This window comes from Salvelinus sp. IW2-2015, linkage group LG4q.2, assembly GCF_002910315.2.
Source record: "Salvelinus sp. IW2-2015 linkage group LG4q.2, ASM291031v2, whole genome shotgun sequence".
NCBI lineage: Eukaryota > Metazoa > Chordata > Actinopteri > Salmoniformes > Salmonidae > Salvelinus > Salvelinus sp. IW2-2015.
Window position 1 is genome coordinate 25,905,317 of NC_036843.1, and position 21,723 is coordinate 25,927,039.

The window sequence follows — 21,723 nt, forward strand, 5'->3', positions numbered from 1 at the left end:
AAAATAAGTGTTGAAACACTTGAATCAGATGTACGTTTCAGAGTTTAATGCGCTAAGCTTTCGGTCAACAATGATCCTTGTCAGAAAACGAAATGACATTTGGTCATATTACTTTGTGATAATAGATAATAGTGATAATAGTTCTGTGTTGGTGTATGGTGGTGTTTCTCCAGGAGTTGCTTCGTGCCCAGGCTCCAGTGAAGGCATCTCTACAGGTTMTYCAGGAGCTGGGAGATCAGCTGAAGCAACAGGTGGACACCTCCGCAGCRTCCGCCGTCCAGTCAGACCACCTCTCTCTGACCCAGCGCCTGGCCACTGTGGAGCAGGCCCTCAGCAGGCAGCTCACTACACTACAGGTASAGGGGGAAGATAGGACTAGATTCACCTGATATATTTTACCAGTTGCTTACTCTAGGATCCCAAAGACCTGGAGACATTTGTGTAACGTCATGCTACTGAGATCTTCTAAAGAATGTACTTTTCAGTTGTTTCATTGGCCATTGGTTCATGGCTTTTGACCAGGGATCCCTTAAATCAAATCAAATCAAATGTATTTATATAGCCCTTCTTACATCAGCTGATATCTCAAAGTGCTGTACAGAAACCCAGCCTAAAACCCCAAACAGCAAGCAATGCAGGTGTAGAAGCATGTTGAACACATTGAACAATGTATGTATATCTTAATGGGATATAATAAAGGATAATTGAAAAAAACATCTCTTGTTGTCCTGTAGAYGGGAGTCCAGGACTATGAGACCTTCAGTGAGCAGCTGGGTTCCTTAGGTCGCTGGATGGTGGAGGGAGAAGARGCTCTGAAGGTCCAGGATCCCAACGGTTCTTCTGACCTGTCCATCATCCAGGACCGAATGGAGGAACTCAAGGTAAGTCACTGTGATCTACAGTATCTAGCAATAATACTTTATATGACTGACTTCTCAATTCATTTCCTTGTTTCCTTTTCAAATTTTCACTGATTGGAAAAGATTTGACAGGTGAAAACAATATGGTGGAAACTCATYAGGCTAGCCTTTACATGGTCCGTTCTTTCATATCAGAGCAATGAAGGAGAGGAAACAAGGAGAGGATGGATTTTTAGACAATTGAGAAAGAGGCAGTGTCTTAAGGAAKTGTTGATGTTACTGAGAGACTGCTGTTCTGTGCTGTTCCCCCTACAGAGACAGATCTTGAGATTCAGTAGCATGGCTCATGACCTGGAGCGTCTAAACGAGCTGGGCTACAGGCTTCCTCTCAACGACATTGAGATCAAACGCATGCAGAACCTTAACCGTAGCTGGTCTGCAGCTAACACCCAAACCACTGAGAGGTTCAGGTAAGTTCATGAAAAACTTTGATCACATGAAATAACTTCAAAAACTTTTCTCAACGAGATTAAGGTTGGCTCAGTAAATAATTTGATGACATAGGGAAGGTATTTTGACTGTGTGTGTAACGGATGTGAAATGGCTAGCTAGTTAGAGGGTACGCGCTAATAGTTACGTCACTTGCTCTGAAACCTAGAAGTAGTGTTTCCCCTTGCTCTGCAAGGGCCGCAGCCTTTGTGGAGCGATGGGTAACGATGCTTCGTGGGTGACCGTTGTTGATGTGTGCAGAGGGTCCCTGGTTCGCGCCCGGGTCGGGGCGAGGGGACGCCATAAAGTTATACTGTTACATTGTGTGCTTATCTAGAATTTTATCTCCCATCGAYGTCAATTAATGATTTAAGTGAAAGTCCGAATTGCACCCCTTATTTCAACTCTGAATCGGGCCCCGAGTTATTTCAATGACTGAAAGTTTTTGGGTCTGATATTTTCGGTTGTTGGTCTCTCCTCAGCAAACTGCAGTCATTCCTGCTGCAGCAGCAGACGTTCATGGAGAAGTGTGAGACGTGGATGGAGTTCCTGGTACAGACAGAGGAGAAGCTGGCCGTGGAGATCTCTGGGAACTATCAGAGTCTGATGGAGCAGCWGAGAGCGCACAAAGTAGGTGGAGGATGTCCTGCTGGAAACATAACCCAGTAGTGAACCCGGTGGGGAATTATGACGTCATCCCAGATTACAACTAGTTCTGAACCAGTTCTGGTTGTGATCTTTCCTGCAGTCAAATTACCAAAACTCCCTCTAGTGGCCCCATGGGTGGAATGCTATTCATATTTTTCATAATTTTATAATGAATTTAAAAAAAAATTCAACACTAATAATCATGTGTTTCTATGTCAAACGGTTTAGTTATATTTCAGTCTTCTGTGCTGCATATAAAGTACAATTTTGGAATGCAAACTCAAAATGTAATACATTTCAAMTCTATATCTGACATGGTACTGGTGTCTTCTTTTTTTAAAGCCCATAACCATGTGTTTGAGGTGTATACTTTTGTTTCAAGGTAGATTTGTTTAMGACTATGTGACCCTGATTTAGCCCACTGCAGTTAAAGGGATAATTACATAATTTCAACCAGYTTTGCGTGCTGGGATTTGGGACGTCTGKATTCCACAGAGTCATCATGACTGTTATAATGCAATAATTACTGTTATGTCACTTCCCAAGATGCTCTTACTCTGATCTGAAATCTGAATGTGTTTTCTCCACAGCTGTTCCAGGCTGAGATGTTCAGCCGTCAGCAGATCCTCCACTCTATAATCAGTGATGGCCAGAGGATGYTGGCGCAGGGACAGCTGGATGACAGGTACAGTACACTGCCTCATTTTGTAAAGTGTGTTGATACACATATCATGACACTCATATGATGCACTTTAAAAGAAAACTTGGCTTAACTTAACGTGTACTTGGCTCTTATCATTCACAAARCTGTAGATGAGTGCCTTGGTATAAACTTGATCATTCTTGTCTGCTTTGTATGAGTCCTCTACAGCAGGTTCCAGGGTTCATAATCAAACCTTGATGATGAGTGGATTATTTGAATCAGCTGTGTAGTGCTAGGGCAAAGAACAAAACCTGTACCCAGAGGGGCCCCAGGGCCTAGTTTGGGAAACCCTGGTGTACAGTATATCCATCTAATCCAGTCCTTATCTTACTTTAAATGTCCTCTCTCTCCTGCAGGGATGAATTCAACCTGAAGTTGTCGCTGTTGAGTAACCAGTGGCAGGGCGTGGTGCGTCGCGCCCAGCAAAGGCAGGGTATCATCGACAGCCTGATCCGCCAGTGGCAACGTTACAGGGTTATGTCAGAGAAGCTGAGGAAATGGCTAGTGGAGGTCTCACACCCCGCCGAGGCCCTACTGGCTGGGGCGCCCGTTCCCCTGCAGCAGGCCAGATCCATGCTGGACGCAGTTCAGGTATTTTAGGCTCAACTAACTCTGATGACCTCTTGACCCTAGCTAGCTACCTTCTTCTTGGTGATATAAAACTTGGTATAAAACTATACCAAAACTCACTCTCTCTGACGACTGTGTTGAATGGGACTACCTTTTTTCACCCTGCACAATTATGACTTTGGAGATGGAGAGATATTTAATGGATAACAGTATTGTACTTATCCTCAAATGGCAATATCCTCACCATTTCAGCTGTACCGGGGAACAAGGCAAGGCTGACACCTATCACCTTTATTGTTTGCTATCACGTTAGAGCCATTGATAAGGGTTAGAGTTAGGGTCAGGGTTATGCTCTAACTATCCTGATATAATTATATGCCTCTGTTATCCCAGTTGAAGGATAAGGTTCTGTAGGGGCAGCAGGGCAGCTACATCTTAACAGTGGASGGTTAGGGCAGTGATATTCAAAGTCAGTAAATGTAATGAATTRAAGGTTATTTGTTCATGTAAAATTGAAATGTGTTTTAAGGTTGTGTCATTAGATACCGCTGAAAACATTTAAATATCACTGAGTTGGGGTCAGGGTTACGTTCTAACTGTCCAGCCTCTGAAGGAGAAGGTCCTACAGCGATAGCAGGGCGTCTTACATCTGACGGGGATGGTTACGGTCAGTTTAATGCTATGTGCTGAACTTTCCGTATCCCCTGTTATCCAGATAAAGGAGAAGTCCTACAGGCGATAGCAGGCTCTTACATCCTGACGGTGGATGGTTAGGGTCAGTGTTAATGCTATGTGCTGACTTTCCGGTATCCCTGTTATCCCAGATAAAGGAGAAGGTCCTACAGCGATAGCAGGGCTCTAAACATCCTGACGGTGGATGGTTAGGGTCAGTGTTAATGCTATGTGCTGACTTTCCGGCTATCCCCTGTTATCCCAGATAAAGGAGAAGGTCCTACAGCGATAGCAGGGCTCTAACATCCTGACGGTGGATGGTTAGGGTCAGTGTTAATGCTATGTGCTGACTTTCCGGTATCCCTGTTATCCCAGATAAAGGAGAAGGTCCTACAGCGATAGCAGGGCTCTAACATCCTGACAGTGGATTGTTAGGGGTCAGTGTTAATGCTATGTGCTGACTTTCCACTCACCCTGTTATCCCAGATAAAGAGAAGGCGGTACACGCGATAGCAGGGCTCTAACATCCTGACGGTGGATGGTTAGGGTCAGTGTTAATGCTATGTGCTGACTTTCCTATCCCCTGTTATCCCAGATAAAGGAGAAGGTCCTACAGCGATAGCAGGGCTCTAACATCCTGACGTGGATGGTTAGGGTCAGTGTTAATGCTATGTGCTGACTTCCGATTTCCCCTGTTATCCCAGATAAAGGAGAAGGTCCTACAGCGACAGCAAGCTCTTACTGCCGCACATAGAAGCTGGGAAGCAGCTGCTCCTATCTGCAGACAGCAGGGCAGAGGTGTCTCTGCAGGGAGAGCTCACAGACATCCAGGAACGCTGGAGACATGCCACCATCTGCCTGGAGGAACAGAGGCGTGAGCTGGACAAGCTGATGAAGGTACACTGCACCAAACTGTATCTTTAAACACACCTTTAGCTGTACCTTTAAACAACCTTTTCCTGGTTGCTAAAATTCTAATAGTTTGCCTAATTTCAGTTTATGTGACAAAACAAGCAATATATAGTGTAGAAAGTCATTGTAAAACTCTGTGAAATATATTTTAAGTAACCAAAAATATTGCATTTTCAGCTGTTTGAAGCTAGTGTGCAAAACCGCACATAGAACAGATCTATCACTTCTTAGGCGTGCTTTCAATGAGAATATMAAATCTATAACTCACATTTCTATATGAATTTGGTCAGGTCACCACAAAAAGTTACATATTGCAGCTTTAAACACACCTTCAGCTGTTCCTTTAAACACACCTTTAGCTGTTCCTTTAAACACACCTTCAGCTGTTCCTTTAAACACACCTTCAGCTGTTCCTTTAAACACACCTTTAACTGTTCCTTTAAACACACCTTCAGCTGTTCCTTTAAACACACCTTTAACTGTTCCTTTAAACACACCTTTAGCTGTTCCTTTACACACCTTCAGCAGTTCCTTTAAAACAACACTTTAGCTGTTCTTTAACACCACACTTTAGCTGTACCTTAAACACACCTTTAGCTGTTCCTTTAAACACAACACCTTTAGCTGTACCTTTTAAACACACTTTAGCTGTTCCTTTAACAACACCTTTCACTGTTCCTTTAAACACACACTCAGCTGTTCTTTACACACCTTTAATGTTCCTTTAACACACCTTTAGCTGTTCCTTTAAACACACCTTCAGCTGTTCCTTTACACACCTTAACTTTCCTTTAAACACACCTTTAGCTGTACCTTTAAACACATCTTTAGCTCTACCTTTGATTGATTTATTGATGATTGATACCTAATTGTGAACACAATAACGTAGTGACACCATGTCATCTACAGGACTGGGAGACATGTGAGAGAGGCATCGAGGGTTCTCTGGAGAAGCTGAGGGAGTTCAAACAGCAGTTCTCTCAGCCCCTCCCTGATCACCACGAGGACTTGCAAGCTGAACAGATGCGATGCAAGGTAACTTTAGATCTGCAACCTGCTCAATACASCTCATGGAGACACATACTGAAGTGACTCATATACCATCTAACATAATACATTTTATTTCTGTTATTTTGCCTTTATTTTAACAGGGAGCCCAAGCTCTATCCATGAGACCAAGGTCTCTTTTGCAAGGGGGCCATGCATGCTAACAATTGACAAAATACAAGAGAATAGTACCATGTTTTTCCTTCACTCAGAATCACCTTTATCCGCCAAGTACATTTACATGTACTGTGAATTTGAACTGGTGAAGTGTTGCTGACATTGCCTTACAATAAGCAGAATACACAGACAGAATATAGACAAAAGAATGTACACTTAATCTGCTGATCACGGCGGCCTGTCACTTCAATGACCTACACTACCGTTCAAAAGTGGGGTCACTTAGAAACGTCCTCAATAGAACCCGCAAAACACCAGTCTCAACGTCAACAGTGAAGAGGCGACTCCGGGATGCTGGCCTTCTAGGCAGAGTTGCAAAGAAAAAGCCATATCTCAGACTGGCCAATAAAAGGAAAAGATTAAGATTGGCAAAGAACACAGACACTGGACAGAGGAGCTCTGCCTAAAAGGCCAGCATCCCGGAGTCGCCGCTTCACTGTTGACGTCGAGACTGGTGTTTTGCGGGTACTATTTAATGAAGCTGCCAGTTGAGGACTTGTGAGGCGTCTGTTTCTTAAACTAGACACTCTAATTTACTTGTCCTCTTGCTCAGTTGTGCACCGGGGCCTCCCACTCTTCTTTCTATTCTGGTTAGAGCCAGTTTGCGCTGTTCTGTGAAGGGAGTTGTACATAGCATTGTACGAGATCTTCAGTTTCTTGGCAATTTCTCGCATGGAATAGCCTTCATTTCTCAGAACAAGAATAGACTGACGAGTTTCAGAAGAAAATTCTTTGTTTCTGGCCATTTTGAGCCTGTAATCGAACCCACAAATGCTGATGCTCCACATACTCAACTAGTCTGAGGAAGGCCAGTTTTAATGCTTCTTTAATCAGAAGAACAGTTTTCAGCTGTGCTAACATAATTGCAAAAGGKTTTTCTAATGATCAATTAGCCTTTTAAAATGCTAAACTTGGATTAGCTAACACAACGTGCCATTGGAACACAGGAGTGATGGTTGCTGATCAGAACAACAATGGGCCTCTGTACGCCTATATAGATATTCCATAAACAAATCTGCCATTTCCAGCTACAATTGTCATTTACAACATTATTTACAACATCAGAAATACATGTCTACACTGTATTTCTGATCAATTTGATGTTATTTTAATGGACAAAAAATTTGCTTTTCTTTGAAAAACAAGGACAATTCTAAGTGACCCCAAACTTTTGAACAGTAGTGTACCTATTATGTCTATCACATGTTCAGTACTGCAGAGAGCAGTAAACAGCTCCTGGCATCCGTGGGGAATGTTGGAGGAATGTTGAAGGAATGTCGTGATGTAATAAGAACAAACCCATTGAGGTGCCAATTGAGTTTGTCTGTAATTACATCAGTTAAATATGCCTCCAAACCAAGATGTTCTGCATCTGCTAAGGTCATTATGGCTAAGAATAAACCTGCTTTAGGTCAACGAAAGTAGCAACATTCTCTTCTCCCATGACCAGGACTTGGAGAAGACGTTTGACGGCTGGACAGAAGACCTAGCCCACCTGACGGTGCTGAGGGAGTCCCTGTCTAGCTACATCAGTGCTGAGGACCTGTCTGTCCTACAGGAACGCATGGAGCTTCTGCACCGCCAGTGGGAGGAAATCTGTCACCAGGTACTGTATGGCTGTTGAATATGTTGCTGTACAGTGTACTGCTGACAGCATGGCAGCACGGTTTGAATCCAGCCCACTGCTCTTTCAGCACTCTCTCTCCTACCTTTCACGTCGGTTTCTCTATATCAAATCAACACACATACAAATAAATATATGTTAATGTGAGGAGAAGCAGTTTCTGACACAATACAGATCCTGTATCTTAATTTGAGAAGGTTCCACACAACAGGACAATAATCCTGCAGCAAAGGGAAATGTATATTGTTATGTGGATTATAATTAACATAATACTTTTTTTATAGGGGTTGATACAATCAAGTCTGACATTTTCAAGTGGAGATTACAAACTTTAGAAGCCTTTTTATACCTCGAATACACTACAAGTTTGCATTTCTTGATGTGCAGGAAAATTCCTTTAGCAACAGGACAATCAAATTAATATACAGCATCTGTAGGTGGCGTGTCATCAGTCTGGCAACAGAGACAAGAGCAGTTATTTTAAGTTGTAATAACATGTGGTCCCAATGCTCCACTACATACAGTAGGACAAGGGTAAATCTTTCAGGCTTGCACTGACTAAATTGTGGAATTTTAGTCATTTAGCAGACACTTATCCAGAGCAACAATGGTTAAGTGCCTTGCTCAAGGGCGCATCAACAGATGTTTCACCTAGTCGCAAGAGAGTTGGCAAGAGAGCAGAAACAGATCTGGCATCCAGGCTCTGCACTGGGCCGTATGCAAATGTAGAAAGGGGTATGCGTGCAACTAAGTCTGAGGTAGAGAGAAACCTCAATACAAAACAGTGCAGGATGCCTCCCCTTTCAAACGACATGTTGTATATGAGTATGTTGACCAGAGACCAGATAGTGACAGGAAACACTGTGTTAGATCTATTACTTCAAGCAACACCTCTAGACATCTACTGCTGCAGTACCTCTTAATTGCGGTTCTGCTAAATCTATGCATATTACCTAGTACCGGTAGTTGTGTATGTTTATTTTTTATGGGGAAAAGTTCATTTATTTTATCTGTGCAGCTAACAAGTATCCTTACCATGGTGAATTACTCATAAATGAGTATATGTATTTACAAAGTGTGAGTTTCCATGTGTCTGTCTTGCTGTCTCTCTCTCTCCATAGCTATCCCTGCGGCAGCAGCAGGGGGGTGAGAAGCTGAATGAGTGGGCTGTGTTTAAGGAGAAGAACAGGGAGCTCTGTGATTGGCTTACCCAAATGGAGAGCAAGGTCTCCCAGAATGGAGACGTCAGAATCGAGGAGATGATCGAGAAGCTACGCAAGGTAAACACCAACAGAAACTTAAACTACATTATGCATAACTTTTCATGTTTTAGTTTTAGACAGATATCCCATTGAACTGTACTACTGTACTCTACTCTGATCTGTTATACTTTACTCTGATCTACTGTACTCTACTGTACGCTACTCTGTTATACTCTACTGTACTCTGTTATACTCTGATCTGTTATACTCTACTCTGATCTGTTATACTCTGATCTGTTATACTCTACTCTGATCTGTTATACTCTACTCTGATCTGTTATACTCTACTCTGATCTGTTATACTCTACTCTGATCTGTTATACTCTACTCTGATCTACTGTACTCTACTGTACGCTACTCTGTTATCTCTAACTGTACTCTGTTATACTCTATCTGTTTACTTATCCTACTCTGTTTCTACTCTACTCTGATCTACTCTACTGTACTCTGTTATACTGTACTCTGTTAAACTCCTCTGATGTACTCTACTGTACTCTGTTATACTGTATCTCTGTTAAACTCTACTCTGATGTACTCTTCTGTACTCTGTTATACTCTACTCTGATCTGTTATACTCTGATCTATATAACTCTACTCTGATCTACTGTACTCTACTGTCCACTCTACTCTGTTATATAACTCTACTGTACTCTGTTATACTCTACTCTGTTCTACTCTACTCTGATCTACTCTACTGTACTCTGTTATACTGTACTCTGTTATACTGTACTCTGATCTACTCTATTCTAGGAATACAGGCTTGTGTTATAATTTGTTGTGGCAGTTGATCGCTCTTTCAATAGTTTTTCATTCCAAATATAACATTACTTTTCCACCGGGTCTGACTACTGTATTTCCGCTGTACTCAAACCGCTCTAAAGTGTATCTATCCCTCCTCTCTCAGGACTATTATGAGGAGATAGCGGTGGCCCAGGAGAACAAGCAGCAGCTGTACCAGCTGGGGGAGAGACTGGTCAAGGCCAGCCATGAGACCAAGGCATCTGAGATAGAACACAAACTCAGCATGGTGGGCGAGCGCTGGCAACACCTGCTGGACCTCATCGGAGCCAGGTAAGGATACTACGGCTGTGTGTGTGTGGGAAAGGAAGTACATGGATACACTGTACACACACTTGTGTCCCAAAGGGCCATTGGCATTAATGTTTGCTTTGATGCAAACTTTTTCTTGGCTGTCAGAAACACTCTGGCTTTCTCAGTGTACAGTACTTGGCACAATCTATACTCAATGTGACTTCTTGGTTAAATTAAATAAAAACAATGAGTGGAAAGAAGCGATTTAATGACGTTGTTAATGGTTTGTTAATTGTCTTTAGGTGCTTTATCACCAGGAATCTACTGCGTTGTGTATGTTTTTCTAAAACAACTACTATGTATCCCACTGGCAGATTGAAGAAGCTGAGGGAGACTCTGGTTGCAGTGCAGCAGCTGGATAAGAACATGATTAGTCTGCGGTCCTGGCTGACCCACATAGAGACTGAGCTGTCCAGACCTATCCTATACGACACCTGTGACTCCCAGGAGATACAGAGGAAGCTGGACCTGCAGCAGGTAAATACTGTGTCAGTAGCCTGGTGGTCTGTTTATGTTGTCTCACCAACTCCTATAGTCATTGTCACTGCAACGGTCATACAGATGTAGTATCTTAATTTGAGACAGATTTCTACAGCAGGAAAATAATTCTGCAGCAACAGCAAATGTGAATTATTATGTGGATTGTTATTAATGAAATGTTTTGTAAGGGTTGATACATTTTTCATTAGGGCAAATTAAGTCTGACATTTTAGAGTGTAAATTATGAACTTTAGAAGCATTTTTTAAACCTTGAACACACTACAAGTTCTCATTTCCTGCTGTGCAGGAACTTTCTTAGCAACATAAGAGTGATCAAATTAGATCCTACATCTGTAGCAGTTGGTAAGACAGCACAAACAGACCTGGGACCACCAGGCTACCTCATCAGTGGGCTGTGGGTACTTTGAAACACATTGTAGCGTACACCCCCTGGTATAGCTATTGATACTTGAAAAAAAAGGAAGCGCCGCACACTCTAGAAGCTCAGATGCAATAATTTAATAACCTAATAACCAACGTTTTGACAGACAAGCTGTCTTCATCGGGGTATAATGACAAACACTGCGAGTCTCTAGTTTATAAATTGTTAAAGAACACACACAGGTGTCTGTAATCATGGCCGGGTGTGGCCTGATATCATTGGTTAATTCTCAGATATAAGAAGAACATACAAAAACATGAATGGATAGCATACGATAATATATACAATTTGGCTACATAGGCCTACAAACATTTATAATGAATAGCAAAATCACAAGAATGGCTTCAGATCAAAGTCTACGTTGAGACCGAAGGGAGCCAGGGTTTTTAAGTTAAAGATCCAGGCAGCCTCTCGTTTTAACAATAAATTGTCAAGGTCACCCCCTCTCCTAGGGAGGGTGACATGTTCGATGGCCATATAACGTAGGGGCGAAATCGAGTGGTTCGCTTCCAAAAAGTGGGCCGCCACTGATACAGCTACATAATCAATAACGGTTGTTTATGTTGATATTTTATTGATCCCTGTTTAGTTCCCAGCAGACAGGCTTATAGACAGTACAACAGAGGTAGGCTTATTGAAAAGTCTAAGTAGGCTTCTTGATTCTAAAAACGATTAAGATCAACATCCTCTTTCTGTAACATAATATAAGATAACATCTTTCCATCTTTCTCTCCGTCCACCCAGGAGCTTCAGCGTGACATAGAGAAGCACAGCACAAGTGTGGCGTCTGCGTTGAACCTGTGTGAGGTGTTGTTACACGACTGTGACGTCTGTGCCACGGACACAGAGTGTGATTCCATCCAGCAGACCACCAGGAACCTGGACCGCCGCTGGAGGAGCATCTGTACCCTGTCCATGGAGARGAGGCTCAAGTACGAGACACGCTACATTTAGGATTTAGGCGCTGTAGTTTCTAAAGTAGTCCGAATTTTTACTTTCAAGACTATCAACAAGTGCAGTGATGTAATTCTAGGTTTGGTAAATTTGGAAACATGTACTTGTGATATAGGCTCTCACCACAACTTAAACTGTCCATATCGTTTTAATGTGTAAGGATTGAAGAGACATGGCGTTTATGGCAGAAGTTCTTAGAAGACTTTATGCGTTTTGAGGAGTGGCTAGTGACCTCAGAGAAGACCGCTGCTCTACCCAACTCTTCAGGAGTACTGTACACAGAGGCCAAGGAAGAACTCAATAAGTTTGAGGTACAGACATGCTACTACAGACCACCTAGTCCTAGTTGGATATAACCACTATATTCTCCTTTCATATACAGTACATACAGTGCATTCGGGAAAGTATTCAGACCCTTTGACTTTTTCCACATTTTGTTAACATTACAGCCWTATTCTAAAATAGATTACATTTATTTGATCAATCTACACACAATACCCTATAATGACAAAGCGAATACAGGTTTTTAGAAATGTTTGCAAATTTATTTAAAAAATAAATAAATAACAGAAACACCTTATTTACATAAGCATTCAGACCCTTTGAGACTCTAAATTGAGCTGAGGTGCATCCTGTTTCCATTGATCATGGTTCATCCTTGGTCTGGTTCAGTCTGGTTCATCCTTGGGAGCAATTTCCAAACGCTTGAAGGTACCATGTTCATCTATACAAACAATAGTACGCAAGTATTAACACCATGGGACCACGCTGCCGTCATACTGCTCAGGAAGGAGACGCGTTCTGTCTCCTAGAGATGAACATACTTTGGTGCGAAAAGTGCAAACCAATCCCAGAATAACAGCAAAAGACCTTGTGATAATGCTGGAGGAAACAGGTACAAAAGTATCTATATCCACAGTAAAACGAGTTCTATATCGACATAACCGGAAAGGCCGCTCAGCAAGGAAGAAGCCACTGCTCCAAAACCGCCATAAAAAAAGCCAGACACCGGTTTGGAACTACACATGGGGACGAAGATCGTACTTATTGGAGAAATGTCCTCTTGTCTGATGAAACAAAAATAGAACTGTTTGACCATAATGACTATTGTTATGTTTGGAGGAAAAGGGGGGGGGCTTGCAAGCCGAAGAATACAATCCCAACCATGAAGCACGGGGGTGGCAGCATCATGTTGTGGGGGTGCTTTCCTGCAGGATGGACTGGTGCACTTCACAAAATAGATGGCATCATGAGGCAGGAAAATTATGTGGATATATTGAAGCAACATCTCAAGACATCCGTCGGGAGGTTAAAGCTTGGTCGCAAATGGRTCTTCCAAATGGACAATGACCCCAAGCATACTTCCAAAGTTGTGGCAARATGGCTTAAGGACAACAAAGTCAAGGTATTGGAGTGGCCATCACAAAGCCCTGACCTCAATCCTATAGAAAATGTGTGGGCAGAACTGAAAAAGCGTGTGTGAGCAAGGAGGCCTACAAACCTAACTCCGTTACACCAGCTCTGTCAGGGGGAATGGGCCATAATTCACCCAACTTATTGTGGGAAGGTTGTGGAAGGCTACCCAAGTAGCTTGACCCAAGTTAAACAATTTAAAGGCAATGCTACCAAATACTAATTGAGTGTATGTAAACTTCTGACCCACTGGGAATGTGATGAAAGAAAGAAATAATTCGCTCTACTATTATTCTGACATTTCACATTCTGAAAATAAAGTGGTGATCCTAACTGACCTAAGACAGGGAATTTTTACTAGGTTTAAATGTCAAGAATTGTGAAAAACTGAGTTTAACTGCATTTGGCTAAGGTGTATGTGAACTTCCGACTTCAACTGTACCTGTCTATATATGGTCCCACAGTTGAGTGCATGTCAGAGCAAAAACCAAGCCCTGAGGTCGAAGGAATTGTCCGTAGACAGGCTCCGAGACAGGATTGTGTCGAGGAACAGATCTGGGGAAGGGTACCAAAAAATGTCTGCAGCATTGAAGGTCCTCAAGAACACAGTGGCCTCCATCATTCTTAAATGAAAGAAGTTTGGAACCACCAGATGGACTCTTGCTAGAGCTGGCCGCCCGGCAAAACTGAACATTCGGGGGAGAAGTGCCTTGGTCAGGGAGGTGACCAAGAACCCGATGGTTACTCTSACAGAGCTCCAGAGTTCCTYTGTGGAGATGGAAGAACCTTCCAGAAGGACAACCATCTCTGCAGCMCKCYACCAATCTGGCCTTTATGGTAGAGTGGMCAGAYGGAARCCACTCCTCAGTAGAAGGCACAGGCCATCCCGCTTGGCGTTTGACAAAAGGCACCTAAAGGACTCTCAGACCATGGGAAACAAGATTATCTGGTCTGATGAAACCAAGATTGAACTCTTTGGTCTGAATGCCAAGCGTCACGTCTGGAGGAAACCTGGCACCATCCCTACGGTTACTCATGGTGGTGACAGCATCATGCTGTGGGGATGTTTTTCAGTGGTCTCCCAGTGGAGACTAACCAGGATTGAGGGAAAGATGAACGGTGCAAAGTACAGAGAGATCCTTGATGAAATCCTGCTCCAGAGCGGTCAGAACCTCAGGCTGGGGCGAAGGTTCACCTTCCAACAGGACAACGACCCTAAGCACAGAGCCATGACAATGAGGGAATGGCTTTGGGACAAGTCTCTGAATGTCCTTGAGTGGCCCAGCCAGAGCCCGGACTTGAACCCGATCGAACATCTTTGGAAAGACCTGAAAATAACTGTGCAGCGACTTTCCCCATCCAACCTGACAGAGCTTGAGATGATCTGCAGAGAAGAATGGGAGAAACTCCCCAAATACAGGTGTGGCAAGCTTATAGCTTCATACCCAAGAAGACTAGAGGCTGTAATCGCTGCCAAAGGTTTTTCAACAAAGTACTGAGTAAAGGGTCTGAATACTTAGGTACATTTGCAAACATTTCTAAAAACCTATTTCTTTTGTCTTTACAGGGTATTGTGTGTAGATTGATGAAGGGGGGAAAACAATTTAATACATTTTAGAATAAGGGTGTAACGTAACAAAATGTGGAAAAAGTCAAGGGGTCTGAACACTTTCAGAATGCACTTTACATGGACAAAACTCATAACTCATCCCTGAGCAATAAATTGATCAATTAAATGGTCAATGAAATTATCAAGCAACTTGTCTCTTTTTTAGATTCTAAATGTGTTGGTTATATTTGTGTGTGTGTGTTCCAGGCGTTTCAGTTTCAGGCCCATGAGAGCCTGACCCAGCTGGAGACGATCAATAAGCAGTACCGCCGTCTGGCCAGGGAGAACCGCACAGACTCCTCCTGTCGCCTCCAGGAAATGTCCCACGACGGGAACCAGCGCTGGGATAACCTGCAGAAGAGGGTGGCCTCCATCCTCCGCAGGCTCAAGGTACAGAGTCAATCCAGAGGAGGCCCGTTGAGCAACTGTAACACAACAGAAAGTATGGTGTATATAGTCCAATCCCACTTGGCACACACTGGCTGAATCAACKTTGTTTCCACGTCATTTCAATGAAATGACTTTGAACCAACGTAGAATAGACGTTGAATTGATGTCTGTGCCCAGTGGGATTCTACACTCATGAGGGTTGGTACTGCTCTCGGAAAGAAACTATACCAGCAGGGAAGTAATTTCATTGGTTCTAGTCGGCAGAATCATGTGAAGTGTCTGCACGAAGTTCCAGTTCGAAGATTTTTATTTTTTTTTGCTGCAAGAGATGTGTACGCTAAAGCATCTCTTTATGATTTCTCCAGCACTTTATCATTCAGCGTGAGGAGTTTGAGACGGCCAGAGACAGCGTCGTGGTGTGGCTCACTGAGATGGACMTGCAGCTCACCAACATAGAACACTTCTCACAGTGTGACATCCGAGCCAAGATCAAACAGCTCCGGGTAAGGATGGCCTCTTTACACAAGTGATTATTGTTCTCTCCATATCCTACATATTTTCCCGCTCTTCAATACCTCGACTATACTATGAATTCTATCAGTAATCATTGAAATAATCACATAATCACTATTTCTGACTGATATGGAACCGGGTAGCAAAACTAAAACAAACTCCTACCATGGCTCAACTGTATCCTAACCACCATGTTCCTAAAACACACTGTATTCAGTCTGGCCTCTGCCTCGCTTGTTTTTTTATACCAGGCGTTCCAGCAGGAGATTTCTCTGACCACGGGGAAGGTCGGGCACATCTTCCACCAGGGAGAGGTGCTGCTACAGAAGAGTGAGCCTCTGGATGCTGCTGTTATAGAGGAGGAGCTGGAGGAGCTGCGGAGATACTACCAGGAGGTGTTTGGACGCGTGGAGCGTTACTATAAGAAGCTGATCCGACTACCGGTGAGCCCAGGGATGACGTCTACTGAGCCCTTGTTCTTTTCATTTTGATGCTGACTGTCTCTTTTTTGACTGTCTCATAGGTGTACCTTAACCTCCCATCCTTCCTCTTCCAGCTGACAGGAGAAGAGTACGATGTGTCATTCTCGGACCAGGAGATTGAACTGGATGAACCTGGGGACCTGTTCAGCATTCCCTGGAGTGAACGTCTTGRAGACCTGAGTTCCCCTCTGCCCTCCCTGACTGCCCCCCTCTGTACTGGGGCTGAGCGCTCGGGCAGGGGCACCCCAGCCAGCGTGGACTCCATCCCCCTGGAGTGGGACCATGACTACGACCTGAGAAAGAGGCTGGAGAGTGCCAGCAGGGCCCTGGGCCTGGCCTCTGAGCACGGGGAGCACGGAGAGGAGGGGAGCTACCAGGGATCAGCTTCTGCTTCCGTTCTGTCAGGTCAGTGTAGTCTACACCCCTCATCCCTGCACCACTACGTCAAGGTCCAGTGTAGTCTACACCCCTCATCCCTGCACCACTACTGTCAGGTCAGTGTAGTCTACACCCCTCATCCCTGCACCACTACTGTCAGGTCAGTGTAGTCTACACCCCTATCCCTGCACACTACTGTCAGTCGGTATCTACACCCTCATCCTGCACCACTACTGTCAGGTCAGTGTAGTCTACACCCCTCATCCCTGCACCACTACTGTCAGGTCAGTGTAGTCTACACCCCATCCCTGCACCACTACTGTCAGGTCAGTGTAGTCTACACCCCTCATCCCTGCACCACTACTGTCAGGTCGGGGTAGTCTACACCCTCATCCCTGCACCACTACTGTCAGGTCAGTGTAGTCTACACCCCTCATCCCTGCACCACTACTATCGGTACTAATGAACCAGACCCCCTCATCCCTGCACCACTACTATCAGGTACTAATGATACCAGACCCCTCATCCCTGCACCACTACTGTCAGGTACTAATGATACCAGACCCTCATCCCTGCACAACTACTGTCAGGTACTAATGATACCAGAACCCCTCATCCCTGCACCACTACTGTCAGGTACTAATGATACCAGACCCCTCCATCCCATGCACCACTACTGCAGGTAGCTAATGATACCAGACCCCTCACAACTTATCGGCAGGTACTGGGATAAGATAGCCTCGATCTCAGAGAGGTCGTCTGAGGTCATCTGATGGTAGGCAACATGCCTTGCTGTGGAAAACTAACTCTCACAGCCTGCTTTCTGCCTGCACGAGTTTGGTTTGGTTTTCTCACAGGCCACTGAAGCATAACAGCAGGCATCGTTAACTAACAGCACCGCTTTCTAACATTTTGCATTTCATTTGTGTGGCACGTAGGCTACTGTAGCTAACCTCAAGCTGATTTCTTGTGTTGGCATCCTGTGTGTTTTAAAGGTAAATGTTGTTGTGCACATCTTCTGGGGAGATGTTTTTGTTATTGTTTTATTGTGCTAAAAATGTTTCTTCGTCCATCGTCTTCTAATTTACGACTGGATGGAAACACTAACTATTAATGAGATCTCAGTGTGGATGGATAACACTAACTATTAATGAGATCTCACAAGTGGATGAATAACACTAACATTAATGAGATTCACAAGTGGATGATAACACTAATATAATGAGATCTCACACGTGGATGGATAACACTAATTATTAATGAGATCTCACAACGTGGATGGATAACACAACATTAATGAGATCTCACAACGTGGAGGATAACACTAATTATTAATGAGATCTCACAACGTGGATGGAAACACTAATATTAATGAGATCTCACAACGTGGATGGAACACTAACTATTAATGAGATCTCACAACGTGGATGGATAACACTAATTATTAATGAGATCTCACACGTGGATGGATAACACTAACTATTAATGAGATCTCACAACGTGGATGGATATACACTAACTATTAAATGAGATCTCAGTGGATGGATAACACTACTATTAATGAGATCTCACACGTGGATGGATAACACTAACTATTAATGAGATCTCACAACGTGGATGGATAACACTAATTATTAATGAAGATCTCACAACGTGGATGATAACACTATACTATTATGAGATCTCACAACGTGGATGGATAACACTAACTATTAATGAGATCTCACAAGTGGATGGATAACACTAATTATTATGAGATTCCACACGTGGATGGATAACACTAATTATTAATGAGATCACAAACGTGGGGATAACACTAACTATAATGAGATCTCACAACGTGGATGTATAACACTAATTATTAATGAATCTCACAACGTGGAGGATAACACTAACTATTAATGAGATCTCACAACGTGGATGGATAACACAACTATTAATGAGATCTCAGTGTGATGGATAACACTAACTATTAATGAGATCTCACAACGTGGATGGATAACACTAACTATTAATGAGATCTCACAACGTGGATGGATAACACTAATTATTAATGAGATCTCACAACGTGGATGATAACACTAACTATTAATGATATCTCACAACGTGGATGGATAACACTAATATTAATGAGATCTCACAACGTGGATGGAATAACACTAATTATTAATGAGATCTCACCAACGTGGATTGAATAACGCTAATTATTAATGAGATCTCACAACGTGGATGATAACACTAACTATTAATGAGATCTCACAACGTGGATGGATAACCTAATTATTAATGAGATCTCACAACGTGGATGATAACACTAACTATTATGAGATCTCACGTGTGGATGGATAACACTAAATTATTAATGAGATCTCACAACGTGGATGGATAACACTAATTATTAATGAGATCTCACAACGTGGATGGATAACACTAACTATTAATGAGATCTCACAACGTGGATGATACCACTAATTATTTAATGATACTCACAACGTGGATGATAACACTAACTATAAATGAGATCTCACAACGTGGATGATAACACTAATATTAATGAGATCTCACAATGTGGATGATAACACTAACTATTAATGAGATCTCCCAACGTGGATGATAACACTAATTATTAATGAGATCTCACAACGTGGATGATAACACTAACTATAATGATATCTCACAACGTGGATTGATAACACTAATATTAATGAGATCTCACAACGTGGATGATAACACTAACTATTAATGAGATCTCACAATGTGGATGGATAACACTAAATTATTAATGAGATCTCACAACGTGGATGATACCACTAACTATTAAGATCTCACTGTGTGATTGGATAACACTAATATTAATGAGATCTCACAACGTGGATGGATAACACTAATATTAATGAGATCTCACAACGTGGATGGATAACACTAACTATTAATGAGATCTCACACGTGGATGGATCAACACTAACTATTAATGAGATCTCACAACGTGGATGATAACACTAATTATTAATGAGATCTCAACAACGTGGATGATAACACTAATTATTAATGAGATCTCACAACGTGGATGTGATAACACTAATTATTAATGAGATCTCACAACGTGGATGGATAACACTAACTATTAATGAGATCTCACAACGTGGGATAACACTAATTCTTAATGAGATCTCACAACGTGGATGATAACACTAACTATTAATGAGATCTCACAACGTGGATTGATAACACTAACTATTAATGAGTTCTCACAGTGTGGATGGATACACACTAATTATTAATGAGATCTCACTGCTGTGGATGGATAACACTAATTATTAATGAGATCTCACAAGTTGGATGGATAACACTAATTATTAATGAGATCTCACAACGTGGATGGATAACACTAATTATTAATGAGACTCACAACGTGGATGAATAACACTAATTAATTAATGAGATCTCACTGTGTGGATTGATAACACTAACTATTAATGAGATCTCACAGTGTGGAGTGGATAACACTAATTATTAATGAGATCTCACAACGTGGATGGATAACACTAACTATTAATGAGATCTCACAACGTTTTTGCAGTGGATGGATTTCTATGTCTGTTTGAAGAAAACATTTAGGTCCGTTCTTTCACACCACAGATTAAACTCCGAATAATCTACATTGAAAGTGCTTTTAAATGTCACAGGATAGGCTTAATCTAGGTCTAAGAAAGCTGGCCCGTGAACATAAAATACAAGCCCTTATCTAACCGTATTCCATGTGGGTTCCATCCCACTCTTCCCATCCCAGGAGAGGGAGGTACCTGGGACACCCACATCCTTCAGTTGGACAGGGTTCTGGAGCACTAGCCGGTTACACCTGCAACAGACAGAGAACGTCATCCGCACAGAACCCCCACCGGCCGGAGCTGGATGCATCATACATGGATATGTGGAGTACTGTCTGCTATATGACATCCTTCATCCACCATTCTGTCTAATGGAAGGTTCTTTAGGAAACATTTTGCTTTACCTAAGAAGTTCCTACGGTGTGATTACTTGATGTGAGCGTCTCAGTGACATGCTTTCTGTCTGTTTTGCTGTCCTATGTCGTTGTGAGATGCGTCTGCTGGAGAGTGTCGTAGCAGTATAGACACGTGGTGAAGAGGGTTGGCTACGAGCTGAAGGGGGAGGGGGACAAGGCCTCAGGACTCGCTGACCCCATTGAATGATGAATCACAAACAACAGGTAAAGTTTGGCCATCAGGTGTTGATATTATTCAGGCTTAAGACAGTCAGAGGTGGAGAGCTCTTAAGACAGTCAGAGGTGGAGAGGCTCTTAAGAACAGTCAAAGGTGGAGAGGTCTTAAGACAGTCAGAGGTGGATGAGCTCTTAAGACAGTCAGAGTGGAAGCTCTAAACATCAAGAGTTGGAGAAGCTCTTAGACAGTCAGAGAGGTGGATGAGCTCTTAAACAGTAGAGGTGGAGAGCTCTTAAGACAGTCAGAGGTGGAGAGCTCTTAAGACAGTCAGAGGTGGAGAGCTCTTAAGACAGTCAGAGGTGGAGAGCTCTTAAGACAGTCAGAGGTGGAGAGGTTTTAAGATGTAAAGTAGCAATGGTACATTAATGCCCACAACTTGTAGTCCACGATGAGACAACATTGTGTGGTGGTTGTGTGTTTTCTGGGTTGTTTTTGCTCCAGAGTACTCAAGCAGAGAAGTAAGTACAAAGTCAGCAGCTTTTAAGGCAGACACATTTCTTGGGGCTTTACTGGACTGTGCTGTACAGGGCTGTATAGGGCTGGATGGGACTGTACTGTACGGACCTGTACGGGCCTGTACTGTAATGGCCTGTACGGACCTGTACTGTACGGACCTGTACGGTACTGTAATGGCCTGTACTGGATTGTACTGTACGGACCTGTACGGGCCTGTACTGTAATGGCCTGTACTGTACTGTAATGGCCTATACTGGACTGTACTGTACGGACCTGTACGGGCCTGTACTGTAATGGCCTGTACTGGAC

General features: G+C 42.9%; 1 protein-coding gene across 1 annotated transcript in view; it reads left to right on the forward strand.

Moving 5' to 3' along the window:
• Nucleotides 1-21,723, forward strand: part of LOC111963075 (nesprin-1-like) — a 160,646-nt gene that overhangs the window by 118,907 nt on the left and 20,016 nt on the right. The window contains 26 exon segments of the mRNA XM_070443308.1: nucleotides 174-356; nucleotides 735-881; nucleotides 1,176-1,330; nucleotides 1,832-1,979; nucleotides 2,588-2,682; nucleotides 3,057-3,291; nucleotides 4,208-4,262; nucleotides 4,700-4,839; nucleotides 5,764-5,889; nucleotides 7,529-7,684; nucleotides 8,824-8,982; nucleotides 9,869-10,035; nucleotides 10,371-10,533; nucleotides 11,723-11,910; nucleotides 12,093-12,243; nucleotides 15,162-15,344; nucleotides 15,710-15,847; nucleotides 16,109-16,300; nucleotides 16,414-16,798; nucleotides 17,472-17,492; nucleotides 20,508-20,560; nucleotides 20,562-20,617; nucleotides 20,619-20,653; nucleotides 20,817-20,854; nucleotides 20,857-20,922; nucleotides 20,924-20,945. Coding sequence (XP_070299409.1) covers nucleotides 174-356; nucleotides 735-881; nucleotides 1,176-1,330; nucleotides 1,832-1,979; nucleotides 2,588-2,682; nucleotides 3,057-3,291; nucleotides 4,208-4,262; nucleotides 4,700-4,839; nucleotides 5,764-5,889; nucleotides 7,529-7,684; nucleotides 8,824-8,982; nucleotides 9,869-10,035; nucleotides 10,371-10,533; nucleotides 11,723-11,910; nucleotides 12,093-12,243; nucleotides 15,162-15,344; nucleotides 15,710-15,847; nucleotides 16,109-16,300; nucleotides 16,414-16,798; nucleotides 17,472-17,492; nucleotides 20,508-20,560; nucleotides 20,562-20,617; nucleotides 20,619-20,653; nucleotides 20,817-20,854; nucleotides 20,857-20,922; nucleotides 20,924-20,945 — 3,457 coding nt within the window.